Source organism: Eupeodes corollae, chromosome 1, assembly GCF_945859685.1.
Source record: "Eupeodes corollae chromosome 1, idEupCoro1.1, whole genome shotgun sequence".
Classification (NCBI taxonomy): domain Eukaryota; kingdom Metazoa; phylum Arthropoda; class Insecta; order Diptera; family Syrphidae; genus Eupeodes; species Eupeodes corollae.
In genome coordinates, this window is record NC_079147.1 from 262,343,023 (window position 1) to 262,359,703 (window position 16,681).

General features: G+C 34.1%; 1 protein-coding gene across 1 annotated transcript in view; it reads right to left on the reverse strand.

The window, feature by feature from the left end:
* The window catches only part of LOC129938509 (frizzled), a 265,725-nt gene that overhangs the window by 148,079 nt on the left and 100,965 nt on the right, over positions 1-16,681 (reverse strand). The window contains exons 3-4 of the mRNA XM_056046121.1: positions 10,462-10,656; positions 6,003-6,228 (exon numbers count right to left, since the gene is read on the reverse strand). Of these exons, the coding sequence (XP_055902096.1) occupies positions 6,003-6,228; positions 10,462-10,656 (421 nt within the window). The remainder of the gene's footprint in view (positions 1-6,002; positions 6,229-10,461; positions 10,657-16,681) is intronic.

Here is a 16,681-nt window from a genome sequence, read left to right on the forward strand (position 1 = left end):
ACAGAAATTAAGAGAGGCCTAGTTAAAGTTTCTGAATTTGCCATAGGTTAAATTTAAAAATTGTGACGTTTGTGACACAGTACAATTTTCATGCAATAAACCTATGAATACAATTCATTGAAATTTTAGTTTTCTTGGTAAAATACATTTTTCCACTTAAGATCTTGAGTAAAACCTTTCACAGTAACCGAGGCAGAAACCAATGTATGTCCAAGAAGAATATACACCAAAAAAAAACAAGACAAGAATTAGTAGAGCTGTTTTTTTGATAGTTGAAAACAAAAATACAATCTTGTGACGGATGTGACACATTTGTGTGAAACATATTATATTGATATTGAAATATGTAAATTTCACCCACATAAACTTCGAAGTAAGTACCCTCAAATGTATTCACACATAAACTGCAACTTCAAGTGAATATAATGTCTCATCTAACTTTCGTGATGGCAACCTTTTTACCAGGAATCGAACAAAACAGCCATAAAATATTCCAACAAGAAAATAAAAGTAAAAGCAACAACAACGAAAAAAGAATACAAAACTGAAAACATGACGCAGCTATAGAAGCAAGTAAATTACTTCAACCGTATAACAACGAAAAAGGCTGAAAACCCCATCCGGAACAAACATATACAAAACACCGCTCATAGACACTCTGCCACACAACTATCCAAATCCAAAACCCGCATCATCATCATCAACATCATCGTTAGATAGCCCAGCGATAGATACATTTTTACGGCAGAATATTTTCATACAAAAGCCCATGACTTGAAACGTTTAGTGAGAAGCGATAGAATACGATATATAGATAGTTTTTTGCCGATGGGTGGGTGTTTGGAATTTCTTTGTAGAGCACTTGTAACAAGTGGGAGAACACAGCTCCATCTATGTGTTGTAGGTAGGTAACATCATAAATTGTTTTGTTAAGTTTTTTTCTTTCTATTTTTTAATTTAACAAAATTTAATGTTTCGTTGTTGCAGATGATGATGAATAAAACTATTCTTCGGTGCGTTTTTTTTCAGATGTATGTATTGTTTGAAGTTTTTGTGTGGTTTTATTTTTGAAGCGAAGTGTTAAAGACTCAATGCTGGCTTTTTGTTGTTGTTGTTGTGATATAACTATGAAGACGGTGAGATACAGCTCTTATAAATCATTGTTGGTGTTGGCAAAAGTGTCGGTTGTGATTTATGTAGGACAAGATAAGAAAATATTACTTCATCCAATTTATGAGCGTTTGTTTTCGTATATGCTATAGTATCGAAGTTTTGAAGATTTGAGGTTAAGAAAACAACTTGCACTTGTCAATGAAGTTTTTGTTTGACTATGATAGCTTGATAGAATATTTTAACTTGACCCAAAAAATGATTTTCTGTTCGAGAAATACAAGAAAAATCTAGTTTAAATTCTGTAAGTATTGATTTATGAAGGTGTATATAAGTTTGGGATACCTTCTTTCATTGGCCATATCTCAAGAACGAGAAGAGATATTGCCTTAAAATTACCTTTGTCTTCCAAATAATGACATCAAAATATGAGAAAAGGGCTTAAAAAACTGAGAAGAAGGTTTACTCTTATTCTAACAATTTAAAAAAAATGACAAATTTGGTTGACTGATGAATGTTAAAAAAAAATGCTGGGAAAATACTTCTAGAAGTTAGTAAAAACTGATTTTCGACTGGTATATTTTGGAAACTATTAAAAAAAATAGGCTTTTAGTAGTTTATTCTCATAAGAAACATGTGCGCAAAATTGTATAAGATTTCGTACCTTTAGTACGAATAAGTAACCTTATATTAGATTTTAACCTTCTTACTTAAATCACGGAATGCATACTTTTACTTTAAGCAAAGTAGCTAGATCCATACGGCATTTGTACTATTATTCTTATAAGAGCAGTGGATGGAATGGACTAAGTCTGACATTTACGAAAATGGATCGCTTAACCCATAACCCATACAAATCCTTAAAACCTACTACAAACATAGGGATTTCGCCACAGCCATAGAGATTACAGTTTATTATAGATTGGTAGGACATTTTAAGAGACTGGATCGGTTGCAGACATCAGCATCATCGTTTAGCTCGTAACCACTGAAAATATCGTTGCCGTAAGTAAAAGTGTTGCCGAAGACCCGTATGTGTCCATTCTTTGTCGTTCTCGTCGAATTAACAACAACTAAAGCCATCTTATACTATTTACAATGTCGCAGACACATTTGATGGATGCTTGATCAACAGACGGTGGAAGGAAATTTTTCGAACACTCGGTGGGTAGGTTAGGTTAAATTGGCTGTCCAAGATGGAAACGGACACACTTAGGCCGGTTTAATGGCTCATTGTAATACCCATGAATCTTGAGGCTTCCTCCTGAGCTCAATGTAACCAGTTAAAGTCCCTTACGAAACGTGAGAGGCTGAATATACTGATATGATTTAGATCGTTTGGATCGTTAAAGAAGAATTCTCCTAGGTAATTCTTGCGCCTTTGAGCCAGAGTAGCAAGCACCTTGATCGTTTTAAATCTAGTGTTGCCAGAAGTTTTTTGTGACCTGACACGTGGGGATGTTGTTCCACCTGGAGTTTGTCTTCTTCATAGCGACTTGCATTAGCAACAGTTTACAAATAGCGATTGGTATGCCAGTATGTGCCAAACGTGGTAGGATAGGCTGCACTGTACCGTTCCTGGCGAGTTCATCTGCTTTACAGTTACCTGGAATATCTCTATGGCCCAGCACCCAGCAAAATTCAATATTTAACTGATGTGCCATCTTCATTAGAGATGATCGACAGTTATGGACTGTTATAGAGTTTTTAGAGACAGAGTCCAAGGATTTGATAGCAGCCTGACTATCTGAGAAAATACGGATATCAGATGTTGATATCACGTTTTCTTTAAGCCAGGACAAGACTTCTACACTGATTGGGAAGGCGGAATGAGAGACTTAATTTTAGTCGTTCAGAGTACACATCTCCACCAAACCCTTCTTTTGTTTTTGAACCATCTGTATTAAAATGGATTGACTTCTTCTAGGAATGTCCTATCCTCCAGGAAAGATCTGGGAAGTATAGAAATCTAGAAATTTCTGTCGAATTGCATCTGGGACGTAATGTAGTCGTTACGCTTTGGAATTGAGTCTAAATACCTGCGACGAAGCTTTGAGGCGAATAGCAGAGCTTGTACCTATTTGTTTAATGTGTCACTATTTATAGCTTTCTCTAAGGCAGTCCACTATTTTGCCTCATCGTACACTAAAATCGGTCTAACTGCCGATGTGTATAGCCAATGCGTGATTCTGGGCTGTAAGCCCCATTTATTACCAATAGCTTTTTTGCAAGAAAAGAGAGCTACGTTGCTTTTTTTCCTGTACGTTGTGTTTCCAATTGAGTTTTTTATCTAAGACAATACCCAGGTATTAAGCCTCGTCTGAGAATTTTAATCGGATACCTTTAATATAGAGAGGGTTGACAAATGAAATTTTGAATCTCCTAGAAAATAAGACTTATTCGGTTTTGTGCGGGTTAACACCCAGTCCACACCGATCAGCCCAAAGTATTAGTCTGTCCAAGGCATTTTGTAATAATTCTTATAGGTGTTAAGATGCTTTGCTGAAACTGCTATAGAAACGTCGTCTCCATAGACTACTACTCTGAAACCCTCCGCATCCAGACTAGTTAGGATTTCATTCACCAGTAGGTTCCAGTCGAGAGGGCATAGAACACCACCTTGCGGTGTCCCTCTACTCACGAATCGTCTGCTAGAAGAGTTGCCCAGTTTTGAGTTAATTATTCTGCTAGTCAGCATTAAATGAATTAACTCCCGGAGCGAACTCTCTACATTTAGAGATGTTAGTGCAGATGTGATTGCAGATGTGTAGACGTTCTTAAAGGCACCTTCGATGTCAAGGAAAGCAACCATAGTGAACTCTTAATGATGGAGGGCATATTCGACGGTGCGTACTAAAGTGTGTAGAGTTGTTTGAACCGATTTACCTTTACAGTAGGCATGTTAAGATGAAGACAGAAGTCTTGTATCGATACTTGCCCTTAAATGGATATCAATCAATCTTTTTAAGGTCTGAAGAAGGAATGATGATAGACTTATAGGTCGTTGATCTTTGGGATTGACTTGCGAGCATTTACCTGCTTTAGGTATAAAAACAACTTTAACTTCCCTCCATGCCATGGGAGCATGGACAAGGTAAAGGCAGTTGGTAAAAATTGCCTCAAGGATTGGTGCAATTATGTCAGAAGTCTTTTGTAGCTCTGCTGGTATTATTCGATCTGGTGCTGCAGATTTAAAAGGTTTGAAGCTTTTGAGAGCCCATTGTAGCTTGTCCCTTGTGATCAGACCTTGTGGATATGTTGTATTGAGACTTGAACGTATATAACCTTTGAAAATTTCGGTAAGAGAACTACCAGGAAAATGAATATCCAACAGTTAGTCCAGCGATTCATTATTTGAATCTGTCCAGGCGCAGTCTGTTTTTTTTTTCAAGCAGCTTGGCATCGCTGGATTAGTTGAAAGAATTTTCCGTAACCTAGAGGCTTCAGAAGAAGATCGCTAAGATTTCCTTAGTGTTTTTTGTAAATTCTTAGGGATTTTTTTGTAAAATCCTAGTGAGAGGCTAGTCTTGCGGCTTTCGCTCGGCTGAAAAGTTGTGGGTATATTTATAAACTAAGTTATCGTATTTGGGATTCTGATAATCCTCAAATTATTAAAGAGATGTTATAACATCCACAAAAAGTCACTGTTTGGTGCTTTTTTTGGTAAGAAGGTGTGTTTGGACCTTACATCTTCGAAAACGACGATGAAACTACTGTCACCGTCAATTCGGAGCATTATGGTCATAGCGACTTTTTTTTTATTGCTATGTACGAATACGACTTGGACAATATGTGGTTTCAACAAAACGGTGCCACATGCCACACAACTTTAGCCAATATAGCTTTATTTCAAGACCCATTACCTGGACACGTAATTTCTGGAAGTGGCGATATCAACTTTGAGTCCTTATTTCTGGAAATATTGCAAATGCTACTCAATCCCTTCTTCAACTAAACGCTTCAATTGTAAATTTAATTAAAAATGTGAAGCTACGAATTTTGTGGACGGTCCTCCAAGTAATTAATATTTAATGTTTCATGCAATTTTGTGCCTTTTAAACCATCCACCTTTTAGGTTACCTTTTATGTACCTTAAATTTGAAGACATAGATATAGAAAGAGATAGGCTATATATTATTTAAACATCATCACGAAATTCTCAACAAAAGAAAACACCTACGACCACATAAGATTGGAATCCGCTTTATTTTTTTTTGTTTGTTCTATCAAACTTATTAATATTCCAAACGCAGTACCGTTTCTTAATAACGAACGAAAAACCAAAAAAAAAATAATAAACTTCACCCACAACCAAATCGACATTTCCTTCTTTTATATAGGTAACGTTTTTCGTACTGAGTTATAGGTACATATGTACAGATACTTTTGCCTCCTTCGCGTTTCGTACATATTTAAGTCTTAATTTTATTTATTTTATTTCACATTCAATTTTTATGCCACACTATCATCATCATTATGCGCGAGAAGGTTTACCAACCGCAACCATCAAATGATGATCATGGTTTATAGCTAAAGCTTTAATACACCAAAAGACTCGCTTCAAAATTATAAATCCTCATCACGTAGCACCATCTACCAGAACCAAACCGAAACGAAACGAACCGAACCCAACAGAACAGAATCTTGGTGACAAAATTCATGAAAACAAAGTGCTAAGCAACACTCTGCTTTTTGTGTTGTTGTTTCTTGTTGGATACTTTATCTAAAGGTACCTTCCAAAAATGGAATACAAAGCAACTTTTCAAGACGTAAATATTCTATCTTGTTTATTTATTTTTTGTTTGGTGAAATAAGTTCCAATAATGAACTTTCAGATACAAAATAAGAGCATGTGTGGTTATATGTATGGGATGTGTATAAAAAAGACTTACCTTCAACTTTTGCCAATGCCAGGACTGAGATCGTCTGCAATGCTGGAATAGCCCATGCAGCCAGGTGAAACAGATGCGACTTGTTTTCAATGGCTTCGTGGCCCCATTTAAGACCAGCTGCAAGGAACCAAGCCAAAGCCAAGCACGACCACCACGCAAATGCAGCCATGCAACAAAAATACAAAGCCATAAATAGGACAGTGCACGAAGTCGATTGTCGATGTCCCTGATGATGGTAAAAAGGAAGAAAATGAAAAATTTATAAATATAAATAAGAACGTCCAGAAGATCTAAGGAATATTTAATACAGGGTGATCTAAAAAAAAAAAACTAGAATAAATATATGGAAATTATCACCTTAAAGAAATTAAATTAAATATCAAAGTTTAAAATTTAAATAGTCAATTGGTACGTTTTTTGATAATTGAGAATGATTAAAAATGATAAGAACAATAAAATGAATAATTATTTTTTGAAAGAAGCTTGATTTTTCAATCAATAAAGCTTCCGACGGATTTCAAGATCAATTGATAGTTTACAAAAGAATTTTTTTTAAATATTTGAAAAGATTTTCGTTAATAATGAACTTGATTTCCAAATTTCTTTAAGTTACTAAGTTTTGCCCTAACTTTGTATTGGACAAACACAAAATATATGTATATCTGATAAAGGGTCTTCCAATAAGAGGTTTACTTTTTATATTCAAATGAAACGAGCTAGACGACCATTAACAATGGAAAACAAAATAGCCAAATGGCCACCACGGCTACGGTTGCGGCATTATACGCTTTTTATGAAATTTGCCATAACCAATGAGCACATTTTCTTCTATGAGCTATTTAAAACTCAACAAATTCGTTATTAAAGGTCTTGTATTAGTTGTAGAGCATTGGCATAAACTCCATTTCCCAAATGGTCCTAAAGAAGAAAGTCTGCATTATATCACAAAATATTTGTGCGATCAGCTTATAAAGGATCCGGCAAAAAACCTCCCGTATTTTTAGAAGTTTATATTTAAAGCTATTTAAAGATAAAATGGTATTCCAGGTATAGAAAGATAGAAGTCTACGTGCCGCTTTTAGTAATCGTAAAGGCGTGGCACAGTGAGAATCGCGCATTTGTCGTAGAGGAATATATCGAAAATAATGGGCAAAAAGTTGCAGTTAATGCGGATCGCTACTGTCACATAATTGAGACCTTCCTCCAACCAAACTTAAATCAGTTTACTAGAAACCACAAAAAAACAGTACAAACTTCACGGCGTTCAGTTTTAAAATGTGGGAGAACTTTTTGCCGGACTCCTGTAGTTTGGTGCTGAACTTCGTACCATCTTGTTGAACATTAAAGCTGTCCATATCGATATCTTTGAATTCCGGCCTTAGAGAATTATGATTCGTTCACTGGAAGCGCAATGCAGGCATAACAGTTGCAGGCTGCTTTTGGTTCGATTTGGCATTATGGCCTAATTTTTAAATTGATAAATCTTGAATTTTTTTAGGCTTCATACGAATGATCAACAGTTTCGTAAATTCTAAAACAGCAATGAGTTCAATCGGTTCTAAAGCTTGAGAAGAGTTTTCAGTCTTTATGGGTGTTGCCCAAGGATCGTTACTTGGTCCAAAACTTGTCAACATATATCTTAACGATTTTGTTTTTAATAGCCAAGAAAATGAGCTAGAAGGCTTTTCGTACGAAGATGACACCAAGATAGTAGCAAGTGGAGTAAGACCTAACGATGCACTCAACGAAATAAAATATTTCATGTTGACATTAACATCGTATCTTAGCTCGTGGAGGTTAGTATTAAAAGCAGTACTACATGCTTCAGAAACATTTATGGAAAGGGGTACCGTAAAGCAGAAAAGGAGAGCAAACGGCTTTTACTATTATGTTCCAATTCCTTTAAAAACAGACCCAAAATATCTTACCATACATTACCAAAAAAGGGGGCTGGGATGCGATCCACACTTATAACTTCCCATCCCGTCTGTCGATTTGTCTTGCTTAAAAGATTGGCTATATGTACACCTATAAATTTTTACCAAATTTGCGTACTATTTTTGAAGATTTAATTTTGTATGTAAAAACGGACAGTTGGATTTTTACATAAAAATTACTGAATATCAAAAGAAATATTTTCTGTGAAATAAAATAAGTTCGAAACCAATATTTCGAATTTATGAAAAGATATTTGAGCCGAAAATCAATTTTTACTAAGTTTTTTAAATTTTTTTGTAGGTTTTTATTTTTTGTACAAAAAACTGTTAATTCGATTTTTCTCAAAATTTGTTCTAATGTTGAAAACAATATTTCTTATAAGCAAAAATTAGTTAGAAGCTATTATCTCAAATTTTTGAAAAGATATTTCAGTCGAAAATCATTTTTACCAACTTTTGTAATTTTTTTTTCGGTTTTTAATTTTTTATAAAAAAAAACTGTCAATTCGATTTTCTTCAAAATTTTTCCGAATATTGACAACAATATTTTTTGAAAGATAAAAGTAAATTAAAGCCAATATCTTAAAGTTTTCAAAAGATATTTGAGTCGAAAATCAATTTTTACAAACTTTTATTAATTTTTTTTTAGGTTTTTATTTTTTGTAAGAAAACTGTCAATTCGATTTTCTCAACAATTTTCAGAATGTTGAAAACAATATTTCTTATAAGATAAAATAAGTTTGAAGTCTAAATTTCAAGTTTTTGAAAAGATATTTGAATCTATATTCAATTTTTACCAACTTTGAGTAATTTTTTTTTTAGATTTTTAGTTTTTATAAAAAAAAACTGTCAATTCGATTTTTCTCAAAATTTCATCAGATGTCAAAAACATTACTCCTCGTTCCACAAAATTGTTTTGGAGATGAAATCATATTTTAGTAGTAAAATTTTGGAGCTGACAAAATTTTTTTTCAGTTTTTTTTATTTATATAAAAAACCGTTAAATGGATTTTTTTTTCAAAAAATATACTTCTTTAAAATCACGTTACAATATATTATATAAAATTTAATGCAAGTATCCAGCGTTTTTGGTCCGTAAGATATTTAGGGTTAACCAAAATTTCCACCATTTTTCAAACTGCTATGGTAAAAAAGCCACCCACGCAATTTTCTTGAGAGCACTTTCTGCATCTTTCTGCCTTATTATCTGTACAACAAAATTGTCTTGAAGTCGATATCTCTTCTGGATCTTGATCTATGGACGACGAAATAACGTCGCGAAGACATATTTCTAAAAATATTTATTTCGACTCTAGGGACCTTGAAACGTCGAGAAATGTCAAAATTTCCAATTTGACAAATCGGACCCATTGCAATAACTTCCTATGGGAAGTTAATAAATTAAAATTTAATAAACATGTCAGGCAGTTTCGAATAAAGCCGACATGGCTTCCGGTCTTCTAAAACAGCTTATAACGATAAGTTCAACTTAAAAGAAAACCAAACTCCTTATTTATAAAACGCTTATAAGAAGTTAAATAACTTTCGGTTGTTGGCAATTGTACAAATGTATTTGTAAACTTTGACCGATAACTACTTAGATCTTGCTGAGAAAAATACAGAAGACGAAAAATATAATATTTTTTTTTATTTATATGGTATGAAATGAAATGAAAATGAAATGGCATAACAATGTCACCAGCCTTATTTTCGAAAATGTAAGGTCCAGTCGCACCTCCCATGCCATCGGCGTAGTTTAAAACCAGCATCCAAAAAATGGCTTGATTAAAAGGAAGAAGTTTTTCAAAAACCATTGTTAGGTAAATTTTCCGAACTCCATATTGGAGAATTTGGCTTATTTAAAATGGTTATAGTAAGTGAAGACATATTTTTCCACCATTTTCATCATTATTGACTGATAAAGTACTTCACGATGACTCAAAAATGCTTAAGTTCTGTTGCTGAAAAATATTTATAAATTTCATAATTTCCTGTTGTAGTAATGGCGGTGTTTTAGCTTGTTAAATTTAGAACAATGACAAATAAAAAAATAGCCGCTCCCCAATAGCTGGCTATTCAATATGAAACCTCTTTTTGAAAAACCCTATTTATCTAATATATAATGTGATCAATTGATATAAAATGGTAACGTCTTTTATAAACTTGGTCACTCTGTAAAAGTTTTTTAAAAAAATTCAATCTTCGTCCAATGCACATATAATTATTTCTTCTTCATGTTTCTCCTTTTATTTTTTATAGGTAGATATTGAACATAGAATCTTTAATTAAAAAATATCCAAAGAAGCTTACAAGATGGAAGAAAAAAGAAAATTTAAACAAAATATATTTATACGAAGCACTAAACCAGAACTCGTGCAGATATAATAACGTCTTATTTCAGCTAGAAGGCCCTTTTATATTTATTTATTTATAGAAAGTATAATAATATACCTACACACATTTATAATATAAATTTTTAAGACTTAAGGTATATAGGAACACGAGACGAGCATAATACTTACTTGTGTTATAGTTGACATCATTTGTAGACGACCAAGACGAATCGGTGGAGGAAATGGCTCACGACATGCAACTGAATCGCCAGCTCCAAGACCAGCAACATAAGCGCAACCAACCACTAAATAGCAAACAGCTAAGAAGACAATAGCTCGCTCAGGATAGCGAAAACGTGATGAATCGATTAGGAACGTAAGCACCTGAAAAAAAAGAAAAACAAGAATAAAAAGATGAATTTCAAGATCCTACGAGTATATAATATAGAAGGTACTATTTGGCTTAAGATGAGAAAGTCAAGCCCGAGAAGAGGAAGAATTGATACTTGGGTGTATCTTTATGCGAGTATCATGTGGGATAGGATAAAAAGGAGGACTTGAAATCTACTCCTAGTATACCTATACGACTTATAGGCGGATCAACGTGACCATAAAATTATGTTTGCTTTATAATAAAGAGTAAATATGAAAATCTTAATTGACAATTTAAGATTGATCATTAAAAGTGAAATAATATAACAAACGGGTTTGGTAAATTAGTTTGAAGTTTTTCTTCTTAATATTCATTTTTTTGTTGTCTTTCCTTATATGTGGAAATCTGTAGCATTCGACTTATATAGAAGTTGGAGTTTGAGTCTAATAAACTTTCTAGTTTGACAGCATAAAGTGAAAAAGTTTGTAGAAATATGCACATTTATGGTAAAAAGGTGGACAGTTTTCGATCATCACTGATTTAAGTTATTATTAACTGAAGGTATATTCACAAAAAAACAAAGCACTGTTTTGTGGTCGATATTTGGGAACGTAACTAATAACATTATTTTTCTAAAATAGAGTTACTTAGTTAAATTTATTAAAAAAGAAATATTCATTATTACTTTTTTAACTGCTTATTAAAAAATGTCTACATGTTGTCAATAGTTACAATTTTAAATACTGAAATTGAAAGTTCCATATTTCATAAATTTTAAATAATATCAAGGGCTCTGTTTTGTTCACAAGTAAATTTCATGATCAATGATCAATACCTCCCATGGTGTGTCTTCAACTTACAGCCAAACTCCTGACTAATTTCTAATATATAAATAAACTTAGTAATTCGCGGTTTACCTTTGGAAGTTTATTTTAAAAATATTTAGAACTCGCCTATTTCTTCATATTAAATCAATTTTGTAGAACTCGGTTTAAAATTATTTACGAGTTGTGTTTTTTTTTTTAATAAAGATCAGTAGATTTCATTTTGTTCACTGTTTCTTGAAACCTCGAATAATTTCGGCATATTTAAAATAGTTCTTATGCTATCAGTGGAGACTCAAAAGTCATAGTCGTTGCAAACGATTATAAAGGCGGGTAGGCGTTGAAATGGAATAAAACAAGCTTTGTGTTAGATACTAAAACAACTATTTTTTTATTTGATAGGCGCATGTACATATGCAATGAAGTGTGGAACATGACATCATTTAAATGCCCGCTTCGGCTTCTGATGATGGCACGGATCCTAGTGACCCTTCCGCATGGATCCGGCTGAATTTGAGCGATGGCCTGTGTTATGTTTACTTTTAGGGCATCAGTTGATTATGGTTTATTTGCATAGAACGGCGAAGTCAAGAAACTCTACAGGAAAAAGTCTAGCAGGGTCAAATCGCATGACCTTGTTGGCTAATTCTTATCACCCCTGCGAGAGATTACCTTACCCACAAATCGTTCATGCAAAATGTCAATGGTGACGTTTGCTGTGTGCACGTATCGCAGTCGTGCTATTGGTGTCAGGAAAGTACAACTCTGTGATTAGTGAAATCACGGTGTCAGCTTTGAAGAAAGTTAGCAGCTGGGGCACGAGTTGTGGAATAGGAGTTAACCAAAGTAAAACTGAACTGTTGCTCTTTACCACCAAAACTAAAGTACCGCCCTTCACGCTACCTCGACTCAACGGTCATCATCTTCCAGAGCAAAATATTTGGGAGTTACACTCGACCCTTAACTAAACTGGAAACTAAATATTGAAGTACGGGTTAAGAAGGCTTGTGTTGCCTTCTACACTTGCAGCAAAACTTTCGGCAAAAAGTGGGGACTTCAGTCGAAGATGATTTTATGGACGTACACAGTCGTAATACGTCCAATCTTAACATATGGTTCGATTGTGTGGTGGCCTGCCTATAATATTGATAAGCTAAATAAGGTTCAGAGAACAGCTTGCGTGAGAACCACAGGGGCCATGCGTACTTGCCTAACGAACTCCTTAAAAGTTATTTTGGATCTTCTACCAATCGACCTGACTACTGCACTCCTACTTTGAGCCTTAGTAAGGGTTTTAAGGTTGTTTTCAAATCCAGAGAAAATGGGGAGGATGACATCATGTCGATAGGTTTCCACACAAACATCTTTACTGACGGCTCAAAGATGGAGTGCGGAGTTGGTTCTGGGATCTTTTCTGAGTCTTTTCTAACGTAGCTAAATCCTTTAGGCTTCCTGACTTTGCTAGCGTTTTTCAGTCTGACTGCTGGCAATAAGAAAGGCATGTAAGATACTTAAACAAAACCCAAACCAAAACCGAAATGTGGCTATCTTTACAGACAGTCAGGCAGCTGTCAAAGCCATTAACTCGGCCGTATCCTCATCTAAATTGGTCCAGCAATGTCGCGATGAGCTTGCGGACCTTAATATTAACCTCTGTGTCACTCTGATCTGGGTTCCGTGCCATAGTGGTATCGTGGGAAAGGAACGGGCTGACGAGCTAGCCAGGCAAGGGTCGGCCCTTCATTGCTTACTTGCGGAAATGGTTAACATTCCTCTTGGTGCTATGAAGGGTAATATCTTTTCTATCTATCAAACTGAATCAAACCGAAGGTGGAGCAATTTACCCAACTGCATTACATCTAGGAAGATATGGCCCACCTATAACAAAACCCGTACAAACGATCTTCTGTGCAGGCCAAGTCAAGACATAGCCAGGATTGTTGCGGTTTTTAGCGGATATTGGCCTATAGGAGTTCATGCAAAGAAGTTGGGTATCTCTTACAATATCTTTTGCCTAAGTTGTAGTGACCAAAGAGAAAGTGAAACGATAATCCATTTCCTCTGCAAATGTCCTGCTTTGGCAAACACTGGAACGAAATACATTGGTAAAGCATTCTTTCACGAACTTGATGAGCTATCTGAGACAAAGATTAGAGACCTAATATTTTTTCTCAATGCTATAAAAAGGCTCTAACATAATCGCTTTGAAGCTTCTCTATAAATCTGTCCCTTTTTCACAGGTCAAACGATTTTTTGGTATCAAAACGGCGCACTACAGCGCTAATTGGATCTCAGGCTAGGTTGCCTTGACATCGCCATTTCTACCTACTTATGTGGGATGAAATACAATCTAAAGATAACAAAAACATAATCCATTTAAATATTTATTCCAACACAAAAGAAATAATCGGCAATACAAAACAACACTTAGAAAGCACTTAGCAATCACTACAAATACAATGAATTTCTATGAATACTAAAGTTGGACTGACAAGTGCATTCCTTCATAGTGATTTTTTGTTTAGAAACTGTTTATCATTGGGCAGGTTCAAGCAACATAAGGGACTTCATTTGCACTCACCGTCATTCTTTGAACGTAAATTTTGGCCAAGGCATCTAGTTACTTTTTCAAGTGTCATGAATTTCAAATTCAGAACTTTACTTCACAAATTTCTTCTTTAAGTTCATAATACAAAAAGTACTTAACAAATTATAGTCTACAAAAAAATCCTTAGGCAAGCTACAAGTCCATCTTGATTTGTATTTTGTATTGTAAAGAAAGATGAGTGATTTCTTTTCCAAATTGACATAGAACCCTTTTTCAAAAAGCATTAAATGAAGGTGTGTAGAAAATAATTAAATCATAGAGTTATAATAAAGTTCAGCTTTTAGTTGAATGGAAAAAACATGATTAACTGTCATTTTGACATAAGTAGACTTGACTTGACAGTTGGGTAGATTTTTCTCGACTAAATTTCCAGTCAACTTTCCGTTAAAGTTGCATTAATTGGAAGGTAATTTTTTGGCAGCTGGTCAATCAGATACTAGAAACTTACCTAACTTTTAAGTCCCTTATGTCTTGTGAACCTGCCCATTATCATTTATTAATATCACAATTAAAGAATTTCATAAGATTTTTTTCTAAAAACTGCATGCAAAAATGAAGATATGCGTGGTTACTGGGGATTTTGTAAAAATGAATTATTTAGGTGGGGATTTTGTCCATTTGTCTAACGTCTCTTGGGATATTATCAAAATGGATTAAATTTGTTTGGGTATATTATCCCGTTGCGATTTTTTTTTTTTGAGTATTCAATACGTAACCCGTTCCAATGGCCATAAGAAATTAATTATCATCGTTATGTAACGGTGACTACCTCACTAACGTTGTTTTCAAAAAAGTAGGGACCAATTACGCCATCGGTCCAAAATCCACACCAAATGATAACTTTTTCAGGATGCATTATCACCTGGTAAAATTCTCACACAGTAATTCATCAAAAAATATGCCTCGTCACTAAAGATGATTTTTCGGAAGTCTGCGAAAGGCCGAGTTCTTGTGCACGGCAACGAATAGACTGCCTCGTGTTCTGCTGTACACTTTCACGGACCGCCGCGATCTTGCGTTCCTTGAACGTAAGTGAACGTAAGGGTGTTGGCTGATTGTTTACTGAATCGGTCGTCTCAAATTTGGCTACGAAACGTTGAAGAGTCGACTTTGAAACGCCACCACGTCTACCATAACGTTTGTGTTAACGATCACTCATTTTGTTAATAAAGTTTTATGGTTTGAAAGTGCTGTTCTGAATAATACAAAAAAGATTTGACAGGTGCAACCAATACTAATTGGCCGCCAAAATCTTTCCGCCTCAATTAAAAAAGCCTTTATTCATAATGTCTTCTCACCATTTGATGTGAAAAATATAAAAAAGTTTAATAAGGCACACGAAAAGTAAATATTATAATGAGTTTTTAACTTCATGGAACTGTCAGCGTTCACCACATTTTACATAAATCAGCTTATTTTTATGGCAAACTGCCCATAGTGATATATTTTTTTTAAAAATATTTTCTTATTGCACATTAAATGTCCTTTAAGATAAAATTGAATTCAAGAGTGTAATGAATCAAAATTGCTAAACCGAGTTGCAATATCCTAGAACTTAAAATTTGAGGGCTAATATATCGAAGTTCTATCTCAAACTGAAGGCTTAATCAGTGTCTTAACGCTTTGTAACTTGATGAAAAAATAAGTTAGTATACAATCAAATTTTAATTTATCATTAAACCAAGTTTTAGAAAACATAAATTTGTCAAGAAGATGGCCGTTAGGTTTTTCAAAAACATTTCTAGACTTACACTTTCTGCTGCGCTCCAACGGCAGCGGTAAAATTTAATGCTTTAAAAACTCAATTCTCTCTTTTGGCGTTTGAGCGTAACTCACCCTAATGCCATTATCTATTATCATTTGTCCTAGGCATTTGGTGTATAATTACAAAGACCATCTCAAATGAAATGATCACACATTTAAAGTATTCAAAAACTGTTAGGAAATTATAATTTCTCTGACTAAATAAATTGTTCAAGTCTTCTAATCTAGTTGTAATTCTTTTTTATTTTAAACTTCAGTATGATTGCATTAACCTTGATTCACACCTCAAATAATGTCAAATACCTATGGTTCCAGGAATGCCTAACACTTCACCATTGAGTACAATTTTAGAAGTATTTTCAACTTTAGAGATAGTTTTAAAGCCGAACGTCAAGAATGTAAAACTTTGATATCTTATCTGCCTTGATATTTAAAATCATTTAAAAATTGAATCAAGTTTACGAACTAAATGAGCTCCTCTAGTAAAATTTAATCAAACTTATTTATTACATAATCAAGCGTTGAAAGAATGATTGTTCATTTAACGTCATATGCGAAATTTTGTTTCTTTGCGACATACAAATTTACGAAAAATGCAGGATACAAATATTCAAGTAATAATGTTTACTTTCTTCTCGTACAAACTTATTTAAGAATATAATTATCAATAAAACATAAACAGAATAACAAAACAAAATTGTGCACTCAGGCGAATACGCACTTTTTAAATTAAGCAAATTTTACCTTTCATGTTGTTCATGATGTTCAAATGGTAGACATGTGCATTCAAGAGGACACAAGCGTCCACAGGTTTTTCTCAAAACCCACCTCTGTCTATCA